Source organism: Crinia signifera, chromosome 2 (assembly GCF_055691185.1).
Source record: "Crinia signifera chromosome 2, ASM5569118v1, whole genome shotgun sequence".
Taxonomy (NCBI): domain Eukaryota; kingdom Metazoa; phylum Chordata; class Amphibia; order Anura; family Myobatrachidae; genus Crinia; species Crinia signifera.
In genome coordinates this window covers 392,428,767-392,447,198 of record NC_139218.1, presented here as the reverse complement: position 1 = coordinate 392,447,198, position 18,432 = coordinate 392,428,767, and the positions used below count along the sequence as shown (strand labels likewise).

Genomic DNA, 18,432 nt, shown 5'->3' with positions numbered 1-18,432 from the left:
TGCTGCTGAGATCAGATCAGGTGAGAGAGGCTGACGTACAGACGGTAGTGTCATACAGGTGATACACACACACACAGAGGTCTATGCTGCTACCACTTTTTAAGGGACCAAAAGTAATGGGACAATCGACTGTTTCATGGACAGGTGTGGGCGATTTCCTCGTTAGTTCATTATCAATTAAGCAGGTAAAAGGTCTGGAGTTGATTCCATTTGGAATCTGTTACAGTCGACTCTCAATATGAGATCCAAAGAGCTGTCACTATCAGTGAAGGAATCTATGATTAGGCTGAAAAATCAAAAGAAAGCCATCAGAGAGATCGCAAAAACATTTAGGTGTGACCATATCAACTGTTTGGAACATTCTTAAAAAGAAAGAACGCACCAGAGAGCTCAGCAACACCAACAGACCCAGAAGACCACAGAAAACTACTGTGGTCGATGGCAGAAGAATTACTTCCCCGGTGAAGAAAACCCCAGATCAAGAACACTCTCCATATGTGTCAGTCAGCAATCAAGAGAAGACTTCACAAGAGGGAATATAGAGGGTTCACCACAAGATGTAAACCATTGGTGAGCCTCAAAAACAGGAAGAACATCTAAAAAAAGCCTTTACAGTTCTGGAACAACATCCTATGGACAGATAAGACAAAGATCAACTTGTACCAGAGTGATGGGAAGAGAAGAGTATGGAGATGGAAGGAACTGCTCATGATCCAAAACATCCCACCTCATCAGTGAAGCATGGTGGTGGTAGTGTCATGGCGTGGGCATGTATGGCTGCCAATGGAACTGGTTCCCTTGTATTTATTGATAATGTGACTGCTGACAAATGCAGCAGGATGAATTCTGCTCATATTCAGTCAAATGCTTCAGAACTTATTGGACGGTGCCTCACAGCGCAGATGGACAATGACCCGAAGCATACTGCAAAAGCAACCAAAGAGTTTTTTAAGGCAAATAAGTGAAATGTTTTGCAATGGCCGAGTCAGTCACCTGACCTGAATCCCATCAAGCATTTACTTGATGAAGACAAAAGGGAAATTCCCAAAGAACAAACAGGAACTGAAGACATTTGCATTAGAGGCCTGACAGAGCGTCACCAGGGATGAGACCCAGCGTCTGGTGATGTCTATGCGTTCCAGACTTCAGGCTGTAAGTGACTGCAAAGGATTTATAACAAAGTATTAAAAAGTGAAAGTTTGTTTTAGGGTTGTTTAGTTTGTCCCATTACTTTTGGTCCCTTAAAAAGTAGGAGTCACATATAGAAACCGTTGTAAGTCCTACACCTTCTCCTGATTTGGATGTAAATACCCTCAAATTAAAGCTGAAAGTCTGCAGTTAAAGCACATCTGGTTTGTTTCATTTCAAATCCATTGAAGTTGTGTATACAGCCCAAAATATGTGAATATTTATGGTGTGTGAGTGTCTGATCATATTATGGGATAGTAACTATCTCAGGAGTTACCTGAGGGGGGAATGATGGGTATCCAGCATAGGTTACTATTTTGTACAGTTTTTATGACATCAGACCGAATGGGGTAAAATCCTTTTTGGACATGGAAAGACGCACAGATCAGTCACTGGTGAGGGTTGGGGGCAGAGTGTTGGAGCTTGGAGCTGAGAACAAGGGACGAGGGTCCTGCCCGTCACTGCTCATGTAGATTATTTACCATTGTCCTTCTGTCTCTGCACACGTGTGTCTATGTGTAACACGTATGTCCGGATATTTCTCCTGTCACATATGATAGTAATTAGTACTACACACAGACACCGGCCCCTTCTGTCTCTGCACACATGTGTCTGTGTAACACTGGCTGCGGGTAACACGTATGTCCAGATATTCCTCCTGTCACATATGATAGTAATTACTACTACACACAGACACCGGCCCCTTCTGTCTCTGCACACATGTGTCTACGTGTAACACTGGCTGTGGGTAACACGTATGTCCGGGTATTCCTCCTGTCACATATGATAGTAATTACTACTACACATAGACACCGGCACTTTCTGTCTCTGCACACGTGTGTCTATGTGTAACACTGGCTGCGGGTAACACGTATATCCGGATATTCCTCCTGACACATATGATAGTAATTACTACTACACACAGATACCGGCCCCTTCTGTCTCTGCACACGTGTATCTATGTGTAAGACTGGCTGCGGGTAACACGTATGTCCGGATATTCCTCCTGTCACATATGATAGTAATTACTACTACACACAGACACCGGCCCCTTCTGTCTCTGCACACGTGTGTCTATGTGTAACACGTATGTCCGGATATTCCTCCTGTCACATATGATAGTAATTACTACTACACACAGACACCGGCCCCTTCTGTCTCTGCACACGTGTGTCTATGTGTAACACTGGCTGCGGGTAACACGTATGTCTGGATATTCCTCCTGTCACATATGATAGTAATTACTACTACACACAGACACCGGCCCCTTCTGTCTCTGCACACGTGTGTCTATGTGTAACACTGGCTGCGGGTAACACGTATATCCGGATATTCCTCCTGTCACATATGATAGTAATTACTACTACACACAGACACCGGCCCCTTCTGTCTCTGCACACGTGTGTCTGTGTAACACTGGCTGCGGGTAACAGGTATGTCCGGATATTCCTCCTATCACATATAGTAATTACTACTACACACAGACACCGGCCCCTTCTGTCTCTGCACACGTGTGTCTATGTGTAACACTGGCTGCGGGTAACACGTATATCCGGATATTCCTCCTGTCACATATGATAGTAATTACTACTACACACAGACACCGGCCCTTCCGTCTCTGCACACGTGTGTCTATGTGTAACACTGGCTGCGGGTAACACGTATCTCCGGATATTCCTCCTTTCACATATGATAGTAATTACTACTACACACAGACACCGGCCCCTTCTGTCTTTGCACACGTGTGTCTGTGTGTAACACTGGCTGTGGGTAACACGTATGTCCGGATATTCCTCCTGTCACATATGATAGTAATTACTACTACTACACACAGACACTGGCCCCGTCGGTCTCTGCACACGTGTGTCTTATGTGTAACACTGGCTGCGGGTAACACGTATGTCCGGATATTCCTCCTGTCACATATGATAGTAATTACTACTACACACAGACACCGGCCCCTTCTGTCTCTGCACACGTGTGTCTATGTGTAACACTGGCTGCGGGTAACACGTATGTCCGGATATTCCTCATGTCACATATAGTAATTACTACTACACACAGACACCGGCCCCTTCTGTCTCTGCACACGTGTGTCTATGTGTAACACTGGCTGCTGCCAACACGTATGTCCGGATATTCCTCCTGTCACATATGATGGTAATTACTACTACACACAGACACCGGCCCCTTCTGTCTCTGCACACGTGTGTCTATGTGTAACACTGGCTGCGGGTAACACGTATGTCCGGATATTCCTCCTGTCACATATGATAGTAATTACTACTACACACAGACACCGACCCCTTCTGTCTCTGCACACGTGTGTCTATGTGTAACACTGGCTGCGGGTAACACGTATATCCGGATATTCCTCCTGTCACATATGATAGTAATTACTACTACACACAGACACCGGCCCTTCCGTCTCTGCACACGTGTGTCTATGTGTAACACTGGCTGCGGGTAACACGTATCTCCGGATATTCCTCCTTTCACATATGATAGTAATTACTACTACACACAGACACCGGCCCCTTCTGTCTTTGCACACGTGTGTCTGTGTGTAACACTGGCTGTGGGTAACACGTATGTCCGGATATTCCTCCTGTCACATATGATAGTAATTACTACTACTACACACAGACACTGGCCCCGTCGGTCTCTGCACACGTGTGTCTTATGTGTAACACTGGCTGCGGGTAACACGTATGTCCGGATATTCCTCCTGTCACATATGATAGTAATTACTACTACACACAGACACCGGCCCCTTCTGTCTCTGCACACGTGTGTCTATGTGTAACACTGGCTGCGGGTAACACGTATGTCCGGATATTCCTCATGTCACATATAGTAATTACTACTACACACAGACACCGGCCCCTTCTGTCTCTGCACACGTGTGTCTATGTGTAACACTGGCTGCTGCCAACACGTATGTCCGGATATTCCTCCTGTCACATATGATGGTAATTACTACTACACACAGACACCGGCCCCTTCTGTCTCTGCACACGTGTGTCTATGTGTAACACTGGCTGCGGGTAACACGTATGTCCGGATATTCCTCCTGTCACATATGATAGTAATTACTACTACACACAGACACCGACCCCTTCTGTCTCTGCACACGTGTGTCTATGTGTAACACTGGCTGCGGGTAACACGTATGTCCGGATATTCCTCCTGTCACATATGATAGTAATTACTACTACACACAGACACCGGCCCCTTCTGTCTCTGCACACGTGTGTCTATGTGTAACACTGGCTGCGGGTAACACGTATGTCCGGATATTCCTCCTGTCACATATGATAATAATTACTACTACACACAGACACCGGCCCCTTCTGTCTCTGCACACGTGTGTCTATGTGTAACACTGGCTGCTGCCAACACGTATGTCCGGATATTCCTCCTGTCACATATGATAATAATTACTCCTACACACAGACACCGACCCCTTCTGTCTCTGCACACGTGTGTCTATGTGTAACACTGGCTGCGGGTAACACGTATGTCCGGATATTCCTCCTGTCACATATGATAGTAATTACTACTACACACAGACACCGGCCCCTTCTGTCTCTGCACACGTGTGTCTATGTGTAACACTGGCTGGGGGTAACACGTATGTCCGGATATTCCTCCTGTCACATATGATAGTAATTACTACTACACACAGACACCGGCCCCTTCTGTCTCTGCACACGTGTGTCTATGTGTAACACTGGCTGCTGCCAACACGTATGTCCGGATATTCCTCCTGTCACATATGATAATAATTACTCCTACACACAGACACCGACCCCTTCTGTCTCTGCACACGTGTGTCTATGTGTAACACTGGCTGCGGGTAACACGTATGTCCGGATATTCCTCCTGTCACATATGATAGTAATTACTACTACTACACACAGACACCGGCCCCTTCTGTCTCTGCACACGTGTGTCTATGTGTAACACTGGCTGCGGGTAACACGTATGTCCGGATATTCCTCCTGTCACATATGATAGTAATTACTACTACACACAGACACCGGCCCCTTCTGTCTCTGCACACGTGTGTCTATGTGTAACACTGGCTGCGGGTAACACGTATGTCCGGATATTCCTCCTGTCACATATGATAGTAATTACTACTACACACAGACACTGGCCCCTTCTGTCTCTGCACACGTGTGTCTATGTGTAACACTGGCTGCGGGTAACACGTATGTCCGGATATTCCTCCTGTCACATATGATAGTAATTACTACTACACACAGACACCGGCCCCTTCTGTCTCTGCACACGTGTGTCTATGTGTAACACTGGCTGCTTATTGTCATACACAGGAGCTGAGGCCGGTGTAGAGCTGGATGCTGGTGACCATCGGGAGCTGCAGGAATTCCTCCCTGAATCCAGTGCAGGTCAGTGCTGCTCGTTCTCCTATAATGTGACTTATACCAGACTGCCCTATATCACATTGCTGGACAGAACGGGAGGCCATAGACTGTGCCCGGCGGCTGTTCTGGGTGTGAGCCGGTTCTATGGCTGCTCTGTAATATGTTGGGGGAATAGATGTGTGACCGTCGGCTATGAGAGGGATCGGGCTGCTCCTCTGGTCACATATAATGATGGGAGGCCGTGGTTCTGGCTGTAGGGGGCAGTATGTGAGGTGAGGTGTAAGGACAGATACACAGATGGCTATAGGTGACTGTACAGCAGAGGCTCCCCGATCTTAGTTACCTGGTACAGTGTTGGTTATGTGATAACGGGTGGGACACGGTCACATTGCTGGGGGTGTAATAGCTGAAGGTCTCTTCCTCTGGTATAAGCTGAATAGGGGAACACAGGTCGTATCTGGTGGCTGCAGGTTACACCTCATGCATAGCACAGTATTTACTAATCCGTCATGGGGACTTATTTACTGATGTGTCAGGATAATGTACTGCAGCCTATCAGATATTGGCTTTCATGTTACTGCATGTTACTGACTGCACTATCACAGCTGATTGGTTACTCTTGTGTATAAGCCCGTAACATAAGTATGTCCTTGTGCTATATCCTATCCGTATACACAGGTACTAGACATACAGCCATACAGTGTAAGCTAATAATGGGTCAGTGGCTGCAGTCTGTGTACACCCTTAATACCTTGCTATTTGCCGATGCTAAAACTTATTGCACACTTTGTATGAACCACAGATTTCAGTTGGGCTGTCAGCCGGATGAGCTGTTGGCGAGAGCTCTGTGTTCCCATAGAGCCACTTTATATATCCAAATTGTTGGGGGTTCAGTGCACTCGTACCTGTGATCCACCCGATGCATTTCACACTTGTTATTCCAAATGATCCTCTCTGGGACCCTTTGTGTACTGAGGCGATGGCCTAGGGATCTTGTGGCTCATTACCTTTGTGATGCTGGTGTCCCGAGGTTGTCGGAGGAGGAAAATGCTTGGTTACGTTCTCCTCTGTCCCTCCCAGGTTATGATGAAATTAATATGACGATGAAGCCCAGATGGTTCACTGTTTCCTATTAGAATCCCTTGATGGATCCTCTTTCCCCCAAAATGCACTTGACCAGGTTTGGGTTCTCTTCCCAATATTTGGAAGATTACGTTCGTTCTCCCCAGGGCAGGTATAGGCCCGGCCCAATGTGTTAGTTACCATCCAGCATCTCTTCTTAATGCTTAATTGCCCATAGACTTCAGTTGCTGCTCCCTAACCCAGGGGCAGATGTATTAAGCCTGGTGAAGAGATAACGTGGTGATAAAGTAGGAGAAAACACACCAGCCAATCAGATATGTTTGGAAAATGACAGCTAGGAGTTGATTGGCTATCTCTTCACCAGGCTTAATAGATCTGCCCCTTAATACCCTTGGATCAGGTGGGCTTTGTGCTTGGGAGGGAGACACGTGCCCCATAAAACTAGAGTTGTCGGCCTGATACATCTGGTTTCGGTCTGCTCTGTCCCAGTGTTGGTCCTTTCCACTGACATGGAGAAAGCACTTCATAGGGTATTATGGAAGGGGTTCTAGGACTCCTGGATCTGCGTTCTGTTGGTCTACACTATACTAGCAACTTATACTGTTCCCCCACAGCACAGATTAGAGTTCTTGGAGCCCTCTCAGAACCATTCATAAACCATGGTACTAGGCTAGGGGGGGATCCCCTCCCCTTTTATATAATGTATGGAGGCCATTGCCAGTTCTATTTACCTCAATCCAGTTGAGTTTCCGAAGTTTGTCTCCCTCTCTAACTTTAAGATCAACTTTTCCACGTCTATAGCAGTGAATGTGTCGGCTTCTCCCCACTCCCTGGATGGGCCCAAACAGCCCTTTTCCCTTTTCTCGGTGCCTCCCTAATCTCAAATCCCCTGTATGCTGATCTCTCCCGTCTCCTTGCACCGAGCTCCGGTATTGGGTTACTAAGTGGCTCAGTGGAATCCGTGAAGGTGAAATTAACCTACCGACCAAGGTTCTAGATCTACTTGAATCTCTGCTTATTCAAGGTTTGGCTTTGGGATTTACACAACATAATTGGGGACTTTGTATGGGGGGAGAGACCGCAGTTTCAGTGCGCTGTCCTCTTTAGACGCAGACATATCGGGGAGGGAAAGGTTTTAATTGCCATACTGTTCTGCTTGTACGCCATCGACCTGGGTAGGATAACGGAGCAGTCCAATCAAATGACCTTAAACAGCGGGATCACCTAGAGAATGAATCTCTGTCCACACATATCAGAGTACCCCTGGTGGTCTATACAGTAGTTCTTGCTGTCTTTTATCCAACCATTGGTCCCGCATTGCCTCATTGTAACAGAGGTGCTGATTCGGACCAGATCGCTAGGTTGCTGACCCGCCAATCACCCTGCTCATCAATGCTGTGCTACGGCTGCTTGTGCTTGTTCGGCATGTCAATATCGCGCCCGCATTGCGTCACGGGATACCATTGCCACTCAGTGCATTCTATGAGTTACATGAGCAACATAGATGGTTGAGCATGGCCACGGGATCACGCCAATCGCCACGTAAGTCGCAAGTGGCGATTGGCACTGCAACAATAGGCGTGGCTGCATCTGTGTCTATTTGTAAAGCACTGTAGCTGATGTGCGATGCATTGCTGTATAAAGCAGAGTATATGTAATAGTCGGTGACGTGTTCAAATGTATTTATATTTAAGATGTGTTTGTAGGTTAAAGGGAAGTTCTGCCAACCTCTAAGACTAGGAAATGGGATGCTACAATAATTGTCATTTCCTAGCATGAGGTCCGATGTTGGTCAGTGGTCTCCTGGCGATTTACGGGATTCTCCAGTTATCCTGTGGAAAGGTGTTAATGATGGGAACTTCGGTTTGGAATGGATGATATCCTGTAAGGAGATATGCAGGGAAGGATGGAAACCATTAGTTTGTTTAAGAGTTAAATGCAAACCTTATTGCTGCATAAACTATAACTATATCCGTGTTATAAATCTACATCAACCTTTTATGGTCATTGGCACCTTTAGCAACTGATTTGACACTTTTTTAGGGAGCAAATAAACCTCTTGAATTAAAGATAACTGTTTTTTTATATCCTGCTATTGACAGATTTGCGCAAAAAGCTGTTCCGTTTTCCAGCTATATTGGGGTGAGCCAGCATCTCCAAGCTCCACCCTCTGCCAGCTACCATGCTGGTTCTAGAGCGGAGGCTGGCAGCAACCTACTCATCCACTGCGCAGTAGAGAAACAGGAGAACTGTAAGTGGGAATAGCCTATCGGCCCAGGTCCCATGTGACCATTCTGTGATTGCTAGGGTGCATCTGGTCACAGAGTGTTTGGCAGAATTTCTGCACAGGCAAGTAGCACTGCGGCTGACCTACATGAACGATGTTGCTGCTTAGTAGACCATAGTTGAGTTGGATGCGGGTTGTCATGGCCTAGTTACAGAAGGTGACCAACATCTCATCAGGATCCATGTTGTTGACACTCCACAGAAAGCTCAGTCTGAGCAAGGATTCTGCATTCCTGGATCTGTAGTTTTGACCTTGATACCAAACGTTGTGGTCTAGTGACCCCAGTTGGAGGTGCACCGCTGCAAATGTTCCAACACGACCCCTGCGTGGCCAAGCAGATGGTGGCGGTTTCGGTGGCCATGATCATATAACTATACCACTCAAGCAGCCACATAGCATCACTTGGGTCTGGTATGCCAACCGATGCCTTAGGCAAATGCTAGAAACCATTACCAGGCACCATCCAAGATCTCCTGTTCATGTGCGCTTTTCCATCATGCCCACCAGTCCAGGAAAGTTGTGGATCTTCTGGTCCGTAAATGCATGCAGGAGCTTGGTCATCCGCCGTACATTCCGGCCCCCTGCAACTTCTTCGGGTTTCCACAAATCAGGAGCAAGATGCATGCAGTTTGTTTTGAGTTCTTGGAAGCTGGAGACCTTCATCCATCATGTAGAAGACCATACCTGATTCAGACTGGTCCAGCTGCATCACCAAGTGGTGCGTACGTCTGCAACTTGGAAAAAACTCTCCTGGCCAATACTTTGTAAAAATGTAATGTTCACTTTGTAAATAAAATACTATTTGTTCTTCCGGAAACTTGTTACACACTCTTTGTATAACTTTAACAGTGCATGTTCTGACAGCGCTCATCTCTGTGTGATGAACAATAGACGTGTATCCCATTTCTCAGCAACATTGTATAGCCACCTCTTACAAGGAATAAGAAGTCATTCCAGTTTCAGACACCAATTCCTTGATACTGCGCTATAATTGTAAAGTATAAAAGTTATGTCCTAATTTTGCTTTTGAGAGCTGCAACTTTAGTCGTTTTGTCGCTTCACAACAAAATCACCACTAAGTAACGCAACAGTACTCTGCGGCCAGATAATAATGTTATATAGGGGGTGTCCTGGTGTTCTACAACAGGAGGAGGCGGTTAAATCTTTTTTTCTATTTCTATTTTTTATTTCTGATGGAGGCTCCTCCTTTCTAGCATTACTCTGAACCTTCTGATTGGAGAGATTACAGTGGTCAGCGAGATTCAGTTTGCAGGCAGTGAGCCTCAGACGCCGCAGGTTCCACACATAACGGAATATTGCCTTGCTAGCAGGTGTCTGTCGGCTAACAAGGCGATTAGGACACGCTCTATGAGGGACCTGACATCATATTGATGTTTTAGGAGCCCGCTTGACACCCAAACAAGACAGACTACCACTGGTAATTTGACACCACCTGTTACAGAACCGGATATTGTTTTATGGACCTAATTCGGTATCAGACGTAGATGAACGAAAATCGATATTAGGCAAAACTGCGGTTGCATTAAAAAAAATGGGACTGAAGTCTAAGGGCCGGGGGACGACAACATGACATTGTTGGGGTGCAATTCAGACCATGCCGGCGTGACCGGATCATTTGTTGGTTGGGCCATGGCAGGCTGCTGTATTGGGGTAATGACAATAAAGTTGAATCTAATCTAAGGTAGTGAACTAACCAGTTCGGGATCAGGCGGTTGATCCCGGGAAGTGGAAATTAATTCATTTTGGATGTTTATATAATTTGCTGGAAATTGGTCCTTCCTTATATTAGTGATTTATGGGTGTTTTACATTCCTTTTTTTGGTACTTATGTATTTGCAGGGCGCCCAATTTACATACATACGGCACTGTAGGAAAATCGCATCACATTGCATGCTAATTTTCTGTGCGATGCAAATTTATTTTTTTATTTGAAAAATGTATAAAATCAAGAATGCAACAAAATGTAATACAAATTGAGGACAATAAAAAGAGAAATATAATACACACACACACACACACACACACACACACACACACACACACACACACACACACACACACACACACACACACACACACACACAGTGATTGTCAGGCACTTATACCAAGGTCACCATTTCCATGGCCTGTAACAGTCTTTATACTACTGATACACACTTAAAAAGTCCAATGCAATATTTATTTAAAGGTTGTGGCTTTCTTAACCTGATGGTATATCATAAATTACAATGAATATATCCCTTTACGTACGACACCAACGCGTTTCGTCTCCTGGAGGACTTCTTCAGGGGTATGTCTCAATATGATTAAAAGGGCTAAATGAGCTCTCTTTTTGAATGTAGTCTCAATTGTAAATATGGGATATAGTAAAAGGGTAGTAAAATAATATGCACAGTACAGGTGTAGTGAGGTTCTGTACAAGATACAGAGGATACCAAGTATCGCAAAATGTAACTACAGTCTTATTTATTAAGCTGGTTGGATATACTCCATAGTGGCTATACAGCAAACTTTAGCAATCAATGGGACTTTTTGAAGGCTCAAATAATCACTTAGAAGATGCCCTGAAATCTCCCCGTGTGTAGGCCCCATTAGTCTCCAGTGATCAGAGTACGGACCATATCCCATGGTATGAAGACTGGTAGGAACTAGATACCACCGAGTATATACTTTTATATACTTTCTAACAGGTTTCTTTAAGTACCACACTGATAAACATTGGGAAGAGATTAGACTTCATATATAGAAACATAGAAATTGACGGCAGATAAGAATGACTTGGCCCATCTAGTCTGCCCCTTATATCAAAAGTGTCTGTCCCCTAAAGAAACACAAGTCTGATCCCAGGATATTTCTTGGGGTTCATGTAATGGAGGGTTGAGGACTAAAATACAGATCATAGATAGATTTCTCTTCAATGAGTATAAACGTGTATGTTCAAATAAACAAAGCAATCTTAGGGTGGTATTCAATCCCCGCTGCTATTTCTGACAGGGGAAATGTGGCAGCTTTCTATTCAATGTTGTTGTTTCCGACATCATTGAACACAGAATTAGAAAAAACTGGTCCACCTTTCAAACCAGTCGCAACTGTATTGTCAAAAACTGCTGTGGATTGTCAAATTCATGCGGCCATGCTCCCTTTTCGACAGTGGACAGGTGGAACATTGAATTCCGCCTGTCAATATACTGTTCCGGCAGTCGGAATCCAGGATTGCATACACCACTCACAGTCTTAAGTTGGGAATGGATAAAACTAGTCATTTTAAAATATTGATCATGAACACTTTGATGTTCTCTCCTACTGTTATTAAATACTCTAAATGAAGACTGGGCACAAGTTGCAGGTTTTAATTTTTTTACTTATTTTATCGGCTTTCTATATAGTTTGATATTTTAGATCGTTTATTGTATGTTATTAAAAAATGATTTCAGAATTGTATATGTCCCCATTGACCTCATTTTTGCCACCTCTTATCAAAACGCTTTATTGTAATTTTATTCTTCCCAACCCTAATCCTCAAGTAATCCCCCAACAGTGCACGTTTTCCAGGTCACCTGACAGGTGCACTCATTATTCAGACACATTTTGTTAAAGATGCACAGGTGGAGCTAATTATTTCACTTTGATTCTGTGTGGAGACCTAGAAAACCAGCACTGTTGGGGGTACTTGAGGACCAGGGTTGGGAACTACTGCATTAGGTGACACTGGAGTTACACCGGGGTAAAGATGGGTGATGAGTGGAACCTGGCACAGATTAATAGTCAGCTCCTCCCTCTCTATACCCCAGTGGCCTCAGTTTAGATTATGTGTCCGAGGGAGCATTTTAGGTTGTCTCCAACCTATTTTACTGTTTGTTTTATTTATTGTTGCTTCACTAAAGACTACACGTGCAAACTGCAATCTGGGAGTCAGTGGTGCCCATAGTCAGCAGATGCCACCTTGAAACAAACATTAGGTACCTATCGGCAGTGCAACCAATACCGCATATTCACTGCGTCAGGGGCCTCATGCTCGTGATTTGGACCTTCCCATGGGCCTGACCATCATGACCGAACAGAATGGTGACCGTATGCTCTCCATGCTTCACTTGTGGGTGCCCTCTGTTTTCTACTCACCTCACAGCACACCAGCAGCAGTAATCTTGGATGCTGGCATCTCCGATGGGCTCCATATCATCTCAGGTAGCACTGCAGGATTGTGTGAGTGCAAAAGTGTGGAGCATTGCTACTGCTATTTCTGTGGGATTTGCTCCCTACGTACACTCCTCCCTCTCCATGGCATCTACTCTCTGTAATGGCAGTTCGGTACTTGTGGATTATCACGGTTTCCATCGCATGCCATCGCATGCCATATATGGTGGCATGCGATTGGATGCGATTTTTGCAGGTTTTTTACCATTTTTTTTTTACAAAATCGCATGCGATCGCATCGGGCTCGGTGGCTCGCTGGGCTCGCCACACTTTCTATTCTCAACTTCACGCCGACGTGGATAGTGGGGGTATGAAAAGGTCGTAGGACGCGTACCGGGGGCTCGCCACGCTTCGGGTTCGCGTTGATAGTGGGGGTGGTACAGCCTCAAAAATGACATTTGGGGGCCATTGAACATGTTTGATACTAATTTCAATGCATTTGGATGCTTTTCTGTTAAAAAACGCATGCGATCGCATGCGATGCGATTTTTTGCTATACGATGCACATCATGGGAGCTGTGATTATCCACAAGTACAGGCAGTTCTCACTAGCTATACTGACATGGGATTTCTATAATCAGTAACTAAACAGGCACTGAGTGCATTCTTTGTGCTGGTTTATCTGTGTGTTTGAGTACTATGTATACCCACCTGTTGCTACTCTGTGTGCACAGATGGTAGGAAATGGAGCTACTTCATACAAGGGAAATGTCCCCCAAGAAGATGTTTTGCCTGCTCTGGGTGCATCAAGAAGTTTCCATAGGCTGCGTTTCAGTAGGCCACGTAGATGACTGAAAATTGATGTTCAACGGAGTGCATGAGCCTTGAAACTGCATTGCGAAAAATTATGGGAGGCGACGAAGCAGCATTGCAAGGGCGTGGTCCATACCACACAGGTGTTTCCGGATAGTTTGCAGGGTGGGCCATGGCGGGTGCTTGACGCCACATGCAGCCAATCTAACCCAAAGCAGAACATAGGTAAATAAGGCAGTCGAAAAATAGGTGGAACAGTTGGTTGGGGGCATTGTGGCCTAATGTTGGTCAAGCTGACCTGATGCCCCTAACCAAGCACATTGGGGAATTGACTATATAACTGGGTTATGCTGCCCAGCTATGTTCCAAGATCTCTGTTTCCGTGGTGGCCACTAACTGTGTTCTCTGGCGTTGGGCCTGGCAGGGTGATGCAAAGTCATAGCAAGTGGTGGAAGCCCTTTTGTTTTCTGGTATGTCCTGTTCAGCCTGGAACTTGACTGGATCATTGTCCTTGCCACGGGAGGCAAGAGTTTTTTGTTTTACCTTCAGACATGAGGGCTCCACGTTGGTTCTATTTGGGACTGTCCTTTTGTACCTTTTGGGCCACTGTCTGTTTTCATGCCAAAACCAGAGATGCCTTAGCTGTAGCCAGAGGTGGTAAGTCCAGAGATTGGCAGCCCGGCCTTGCCAGTCTTTTGAACCCCAAGTCCACAGAAAAAACGTGGCAGTATGACAGCCTCCATCGCACCTGGGGCTTCTCATGGTGGCTGCTCGCTCCTGTTTCTGTACAAAGCAGTTTGTTTCCAGCTTGTTCCGATGTTTGGGTCCACAATCTTGTTTTCCATGGATACAATAAAGAGTTTATTAGTTTCTACCAGTTCGGGTTTTCACCGCAGGACCACAAGTTTCCGTACAGAAGCAAAGAGTGCTGCAGCATGTAATAGGCAAGATTCTTGCCCCAAGGTCCTAGTGCTGATCCTGATCACACAGGGATTTTATTTCAATCTGTTTATAGTTCCAAAGCCAGATCACTCAACCTGGATTATTTTGAATCTCAAATCCTTAAATGTTTATTGATTCTGCACCGATCAAAGATGGAATCCCATTGGTGTCCTTGAATATCAGAGATGCTTACATCCACATTCTAATTTGGGAACTTCTGGGACCAGTTTGACATCCACCCCCATTTGTTAACCAAAGTAATGGTAGTCTTTGGGGGTGTACATTGTGCCATACCTGGATGACTTTTTGATTAATGCTTCATAGGTGGAGAGACTTATGAGACAAATCACCTTGATGAATCGGGTTCTCATTCCCTATGGCTGTATTGTCAACTTCAAAAAGTCTAGTCTGGTGCCTCAGAGTCACCAGTTCGTGGCCATGATTCTGGACACCTGTTTACAGACAGTGTTTCTCCCATTGGACATGGCCCTGCAATTCAGGCGTTATTTGGGATGGCTCTCAAACTAAAGGCTTCCATTCACCTTTGCAATTGATTACTGGGCAAGATGGTGGCATCTATCAAATAAATTCAGTTTGGCAGGTTCCATTCCAGGCCATATTAGTTGAACCTTCTGTCCCAGCGATCAGCAAAGACATAGGATTTGACAGCATATAGGAACCTCTCTGCTCATCTAGTCTGCCACAGCCAAACAAGTCTGTGCATTTGAAGCATCCCATTTAAAATGCACAGACTTACAGTAGTTGTCTGTCCACTCGGACTTGCCTCTCTATGTTGGTGGCCTTTGACCACTCATTTCACAGAGGGTCGCTGCTTCAGTACCTAGAATTAAATTCCTCTAACTTTGCCACCCCTTCCTATTAAAATGCTGGTGCTCAGGGCAGTGTTCAATGCTGTCATTACAGCACCTCCTTTTCAGCAGGTACTGTTGTTTCATGTACAGTTGGAGAACAGCACGTGCTGTGGCGTACATAAAGTGGAAACATCTTGCAATGGGCAGAAAGGCACACCTTGGCCATCTCCACTGTGTTCATCCATGGAGTCGAGAACTGGTGTGGGGGGGTGTCATCCTTGTGGCCCCAGATTGGTCTACCCAAGCGTGGTATGTGAACTTTCTGCTTCTTCTTGCAGGTGACCTGTAGGCATTAACATTTAGGCTAGATCATCTTCAGTTCATCCCATATTTTTTCAGCATCAGTTGGCCCTGCTTCCAGATCTATGGACTTTCCTATTACATATTACGAGTCCACAAGCCTTTTGTACCTCCTAAAGCCCTTTGAGATCTAAATCTAGTGTTGATGTTCCTTCAATCCGCAGTGTTTGAGCCCTTGGAGGAGGTTGACCTTAAGTACTTGTAAGATCACTTTGGTTTTGGCTCGGAGGTTATTGGAGTTTTGGGCCCTGTCATGTTGCTCTCTGTAGCTCATCTTTCAAAACAATACGGCTGAGCTTTGCACATAGCAAGCATTGTACATGAATCAGCCTATTGCGGTTCCTGTGATTGGCTAGCAAGATTGATTGATCTGACTATTCATCAGACTTAGATGGCCAGTGCTCGCTTATCACCTCCTTCCATCGTGGCTCATCCACAAACTCGGTCGGGACCACTTGAGCTTCACATGGTCCATAACTATACAGATGCAGCTGCGCTCATCCACCTGATTAAGCGACCAATGTGATACGCGTACACACGTGCCCACGCCATTCTTGGACTGTTTCGGGTGCCTGTTGGTTGTATGTTTTTTTTTGTTTCTGTTCTTTGTTTAGGTTCTTGGGACTGTATTTCCTGTTGATTCCGCCTTGTCCATCTGTTGTGTTATCCACGCTCTCAGGTGGGGATAGAGAGGAGGAGACAAATACAAATCAAAATAATTCTTATAGTGCTCGGCTCCACCTCTCTATTCCCCAGTTTCTTCAGTGTCCCCCATGGAATTGGAGAAAGGGTGACTTTCCACATAATTGTCATTAAGGGGTTTATTCTAGTTCATTCTTTCTGACAAAATCCTTCTTAGATGGACAAAACCATGTGCACTGCAGGGGGGCAGATGTAACATGTGCAGAGAGAATTAGATTTGGGTGAGTTATTTTGTTTCTGTGCAGGGAAAATACTGACTACTTTATTTTACACTTCAATATAGATCTCACTTTGAAGAAAAACCCCACCCAAATCTAATTCTCTCTGCACATGTTACATCTGCCCCACCTGCAGTGCACATGGTTTTGTCCATCTAAGAAGGATTTTGTCAGAAAGAATGGACTAGAATAACCCCCCAAGAGACTCCTGCTTTAATTGTGGTATTGTTTGTATTTTAGTGACAGAAGTTTATACAGTTTTATTTTTTATTTTCGCATGTATTGTTATAGCAATAAATGACTTCCACAGTAATGTCCCTTTTCTATATTAAATACAATGTGTACTAAAGCTTTCACAGTACATATTAGTAGTATTTATCGCTATCTCCTTGACTCCTACCCTGAATACTGGCTTACTTCTCTGTATCAGGCTTTCTGACCAGGCCTTATGTAGAAATTGTTCCCCCAATTTTCCAGGACAATCTGTGAAGCCTGGGGTCCTAAATCTGTGTATATGAGGCCTCCCATCTCCTCCAAGTCTCTAACCCAGGTATGGGCAACAAGCGGCCCTCCAGATGTTAATGAACTACACATCCCAGCATGCCATGCATCAGTTTCACCTTGGCCAAATAGGAAAGGCATGCTGGGATGTGTAGTTCATCAACATCTGGAGGACCGCTTGTTGCCCACCCCTACTCTAACCAGTATACGGGTCACTATAGTCCAGTGTTGCATCATACCACCGCCGGTACTGTGGGACACAGATCAAACTCTATTACACATTACAGTGCAGGGGCTGATTACCCAAAGCTAGAACAGGTGGGGGAATGGACTCTCTCCGTGGCTACCTGGTGCATAGTGACCTGAGAACGATAGCGTCAGATATTATATTGGGATCCTATATGACAATGTAAGTTGGATGTCCCTCTCTATCTTCTGCCCCCTTCTTCTTGTTTCCGCCACTCATTGATGTAACCATAGCACGAACACTGGGGAGAAGTCTCTAGGAGGCAGATTCATGAAGAATCGTGTTTGGCCAATTTGGTGTTTTTCCATGATGAAGCCACATCAGGGATTTACTAGTGGTCAGTACGCCTGGATATGGCATTCCAAATCCAACTAAATCAAAGAAAACTCGCCATCGAGCCAAACCTCATCCAAAATAATATTGGTACCAAATCACAAATTTACTAAGAATCTTGTTTACAAAATTGCTCCAACTCGCCCCAAAATAACGACGAATGCGTGCAATCAATGCACTTGTTTAAAAAAAAAAACACAACACAAACGCCACCAATGAACGCGTTTCGTTGGTTTGAGGGCGTTTTTATACGAACACGGTGACCACACTGTAGAATGTGCGTATCTTAGCCCTAACTGTGTGGAGATTGTATATTCTCCCCATGCTTGCCTGGGTTTCCTGCTGGTACTCCAGTTTCCTACCACACTACCAAAAATATACTGGTAGGCTAAGTGGCTCC

At 45.1% G+C, this 18,432-nt stretch overlaps 1 protein-coding gene across 7 annotated transcripts in view; it reads left to right on the top strand.

The window, feature by feature from the left end:
- Nucleotides 1–18,432, top strand: part of LOC146058239 (uncharacterized) — a 92,813-nt gene that overhangs the window by 26,848 nt on the left and 47,533 nt on the right. For all 7 annotated transcript variants that reach the window (XM_083170419.1, XM_083170418.1, XM_083170415.1 and 4 more), the window contains one exon: nucleotides 5,529–5,603. In XM_083170419.1, the coding sequence (XP_083026545.1) occupies nucleotides 5,529–5,603 (75 nt within the window). The remainder of the gene's footprint in view (nucleotides 1–5,528; nucleotides 5,604–18,432) is intronic.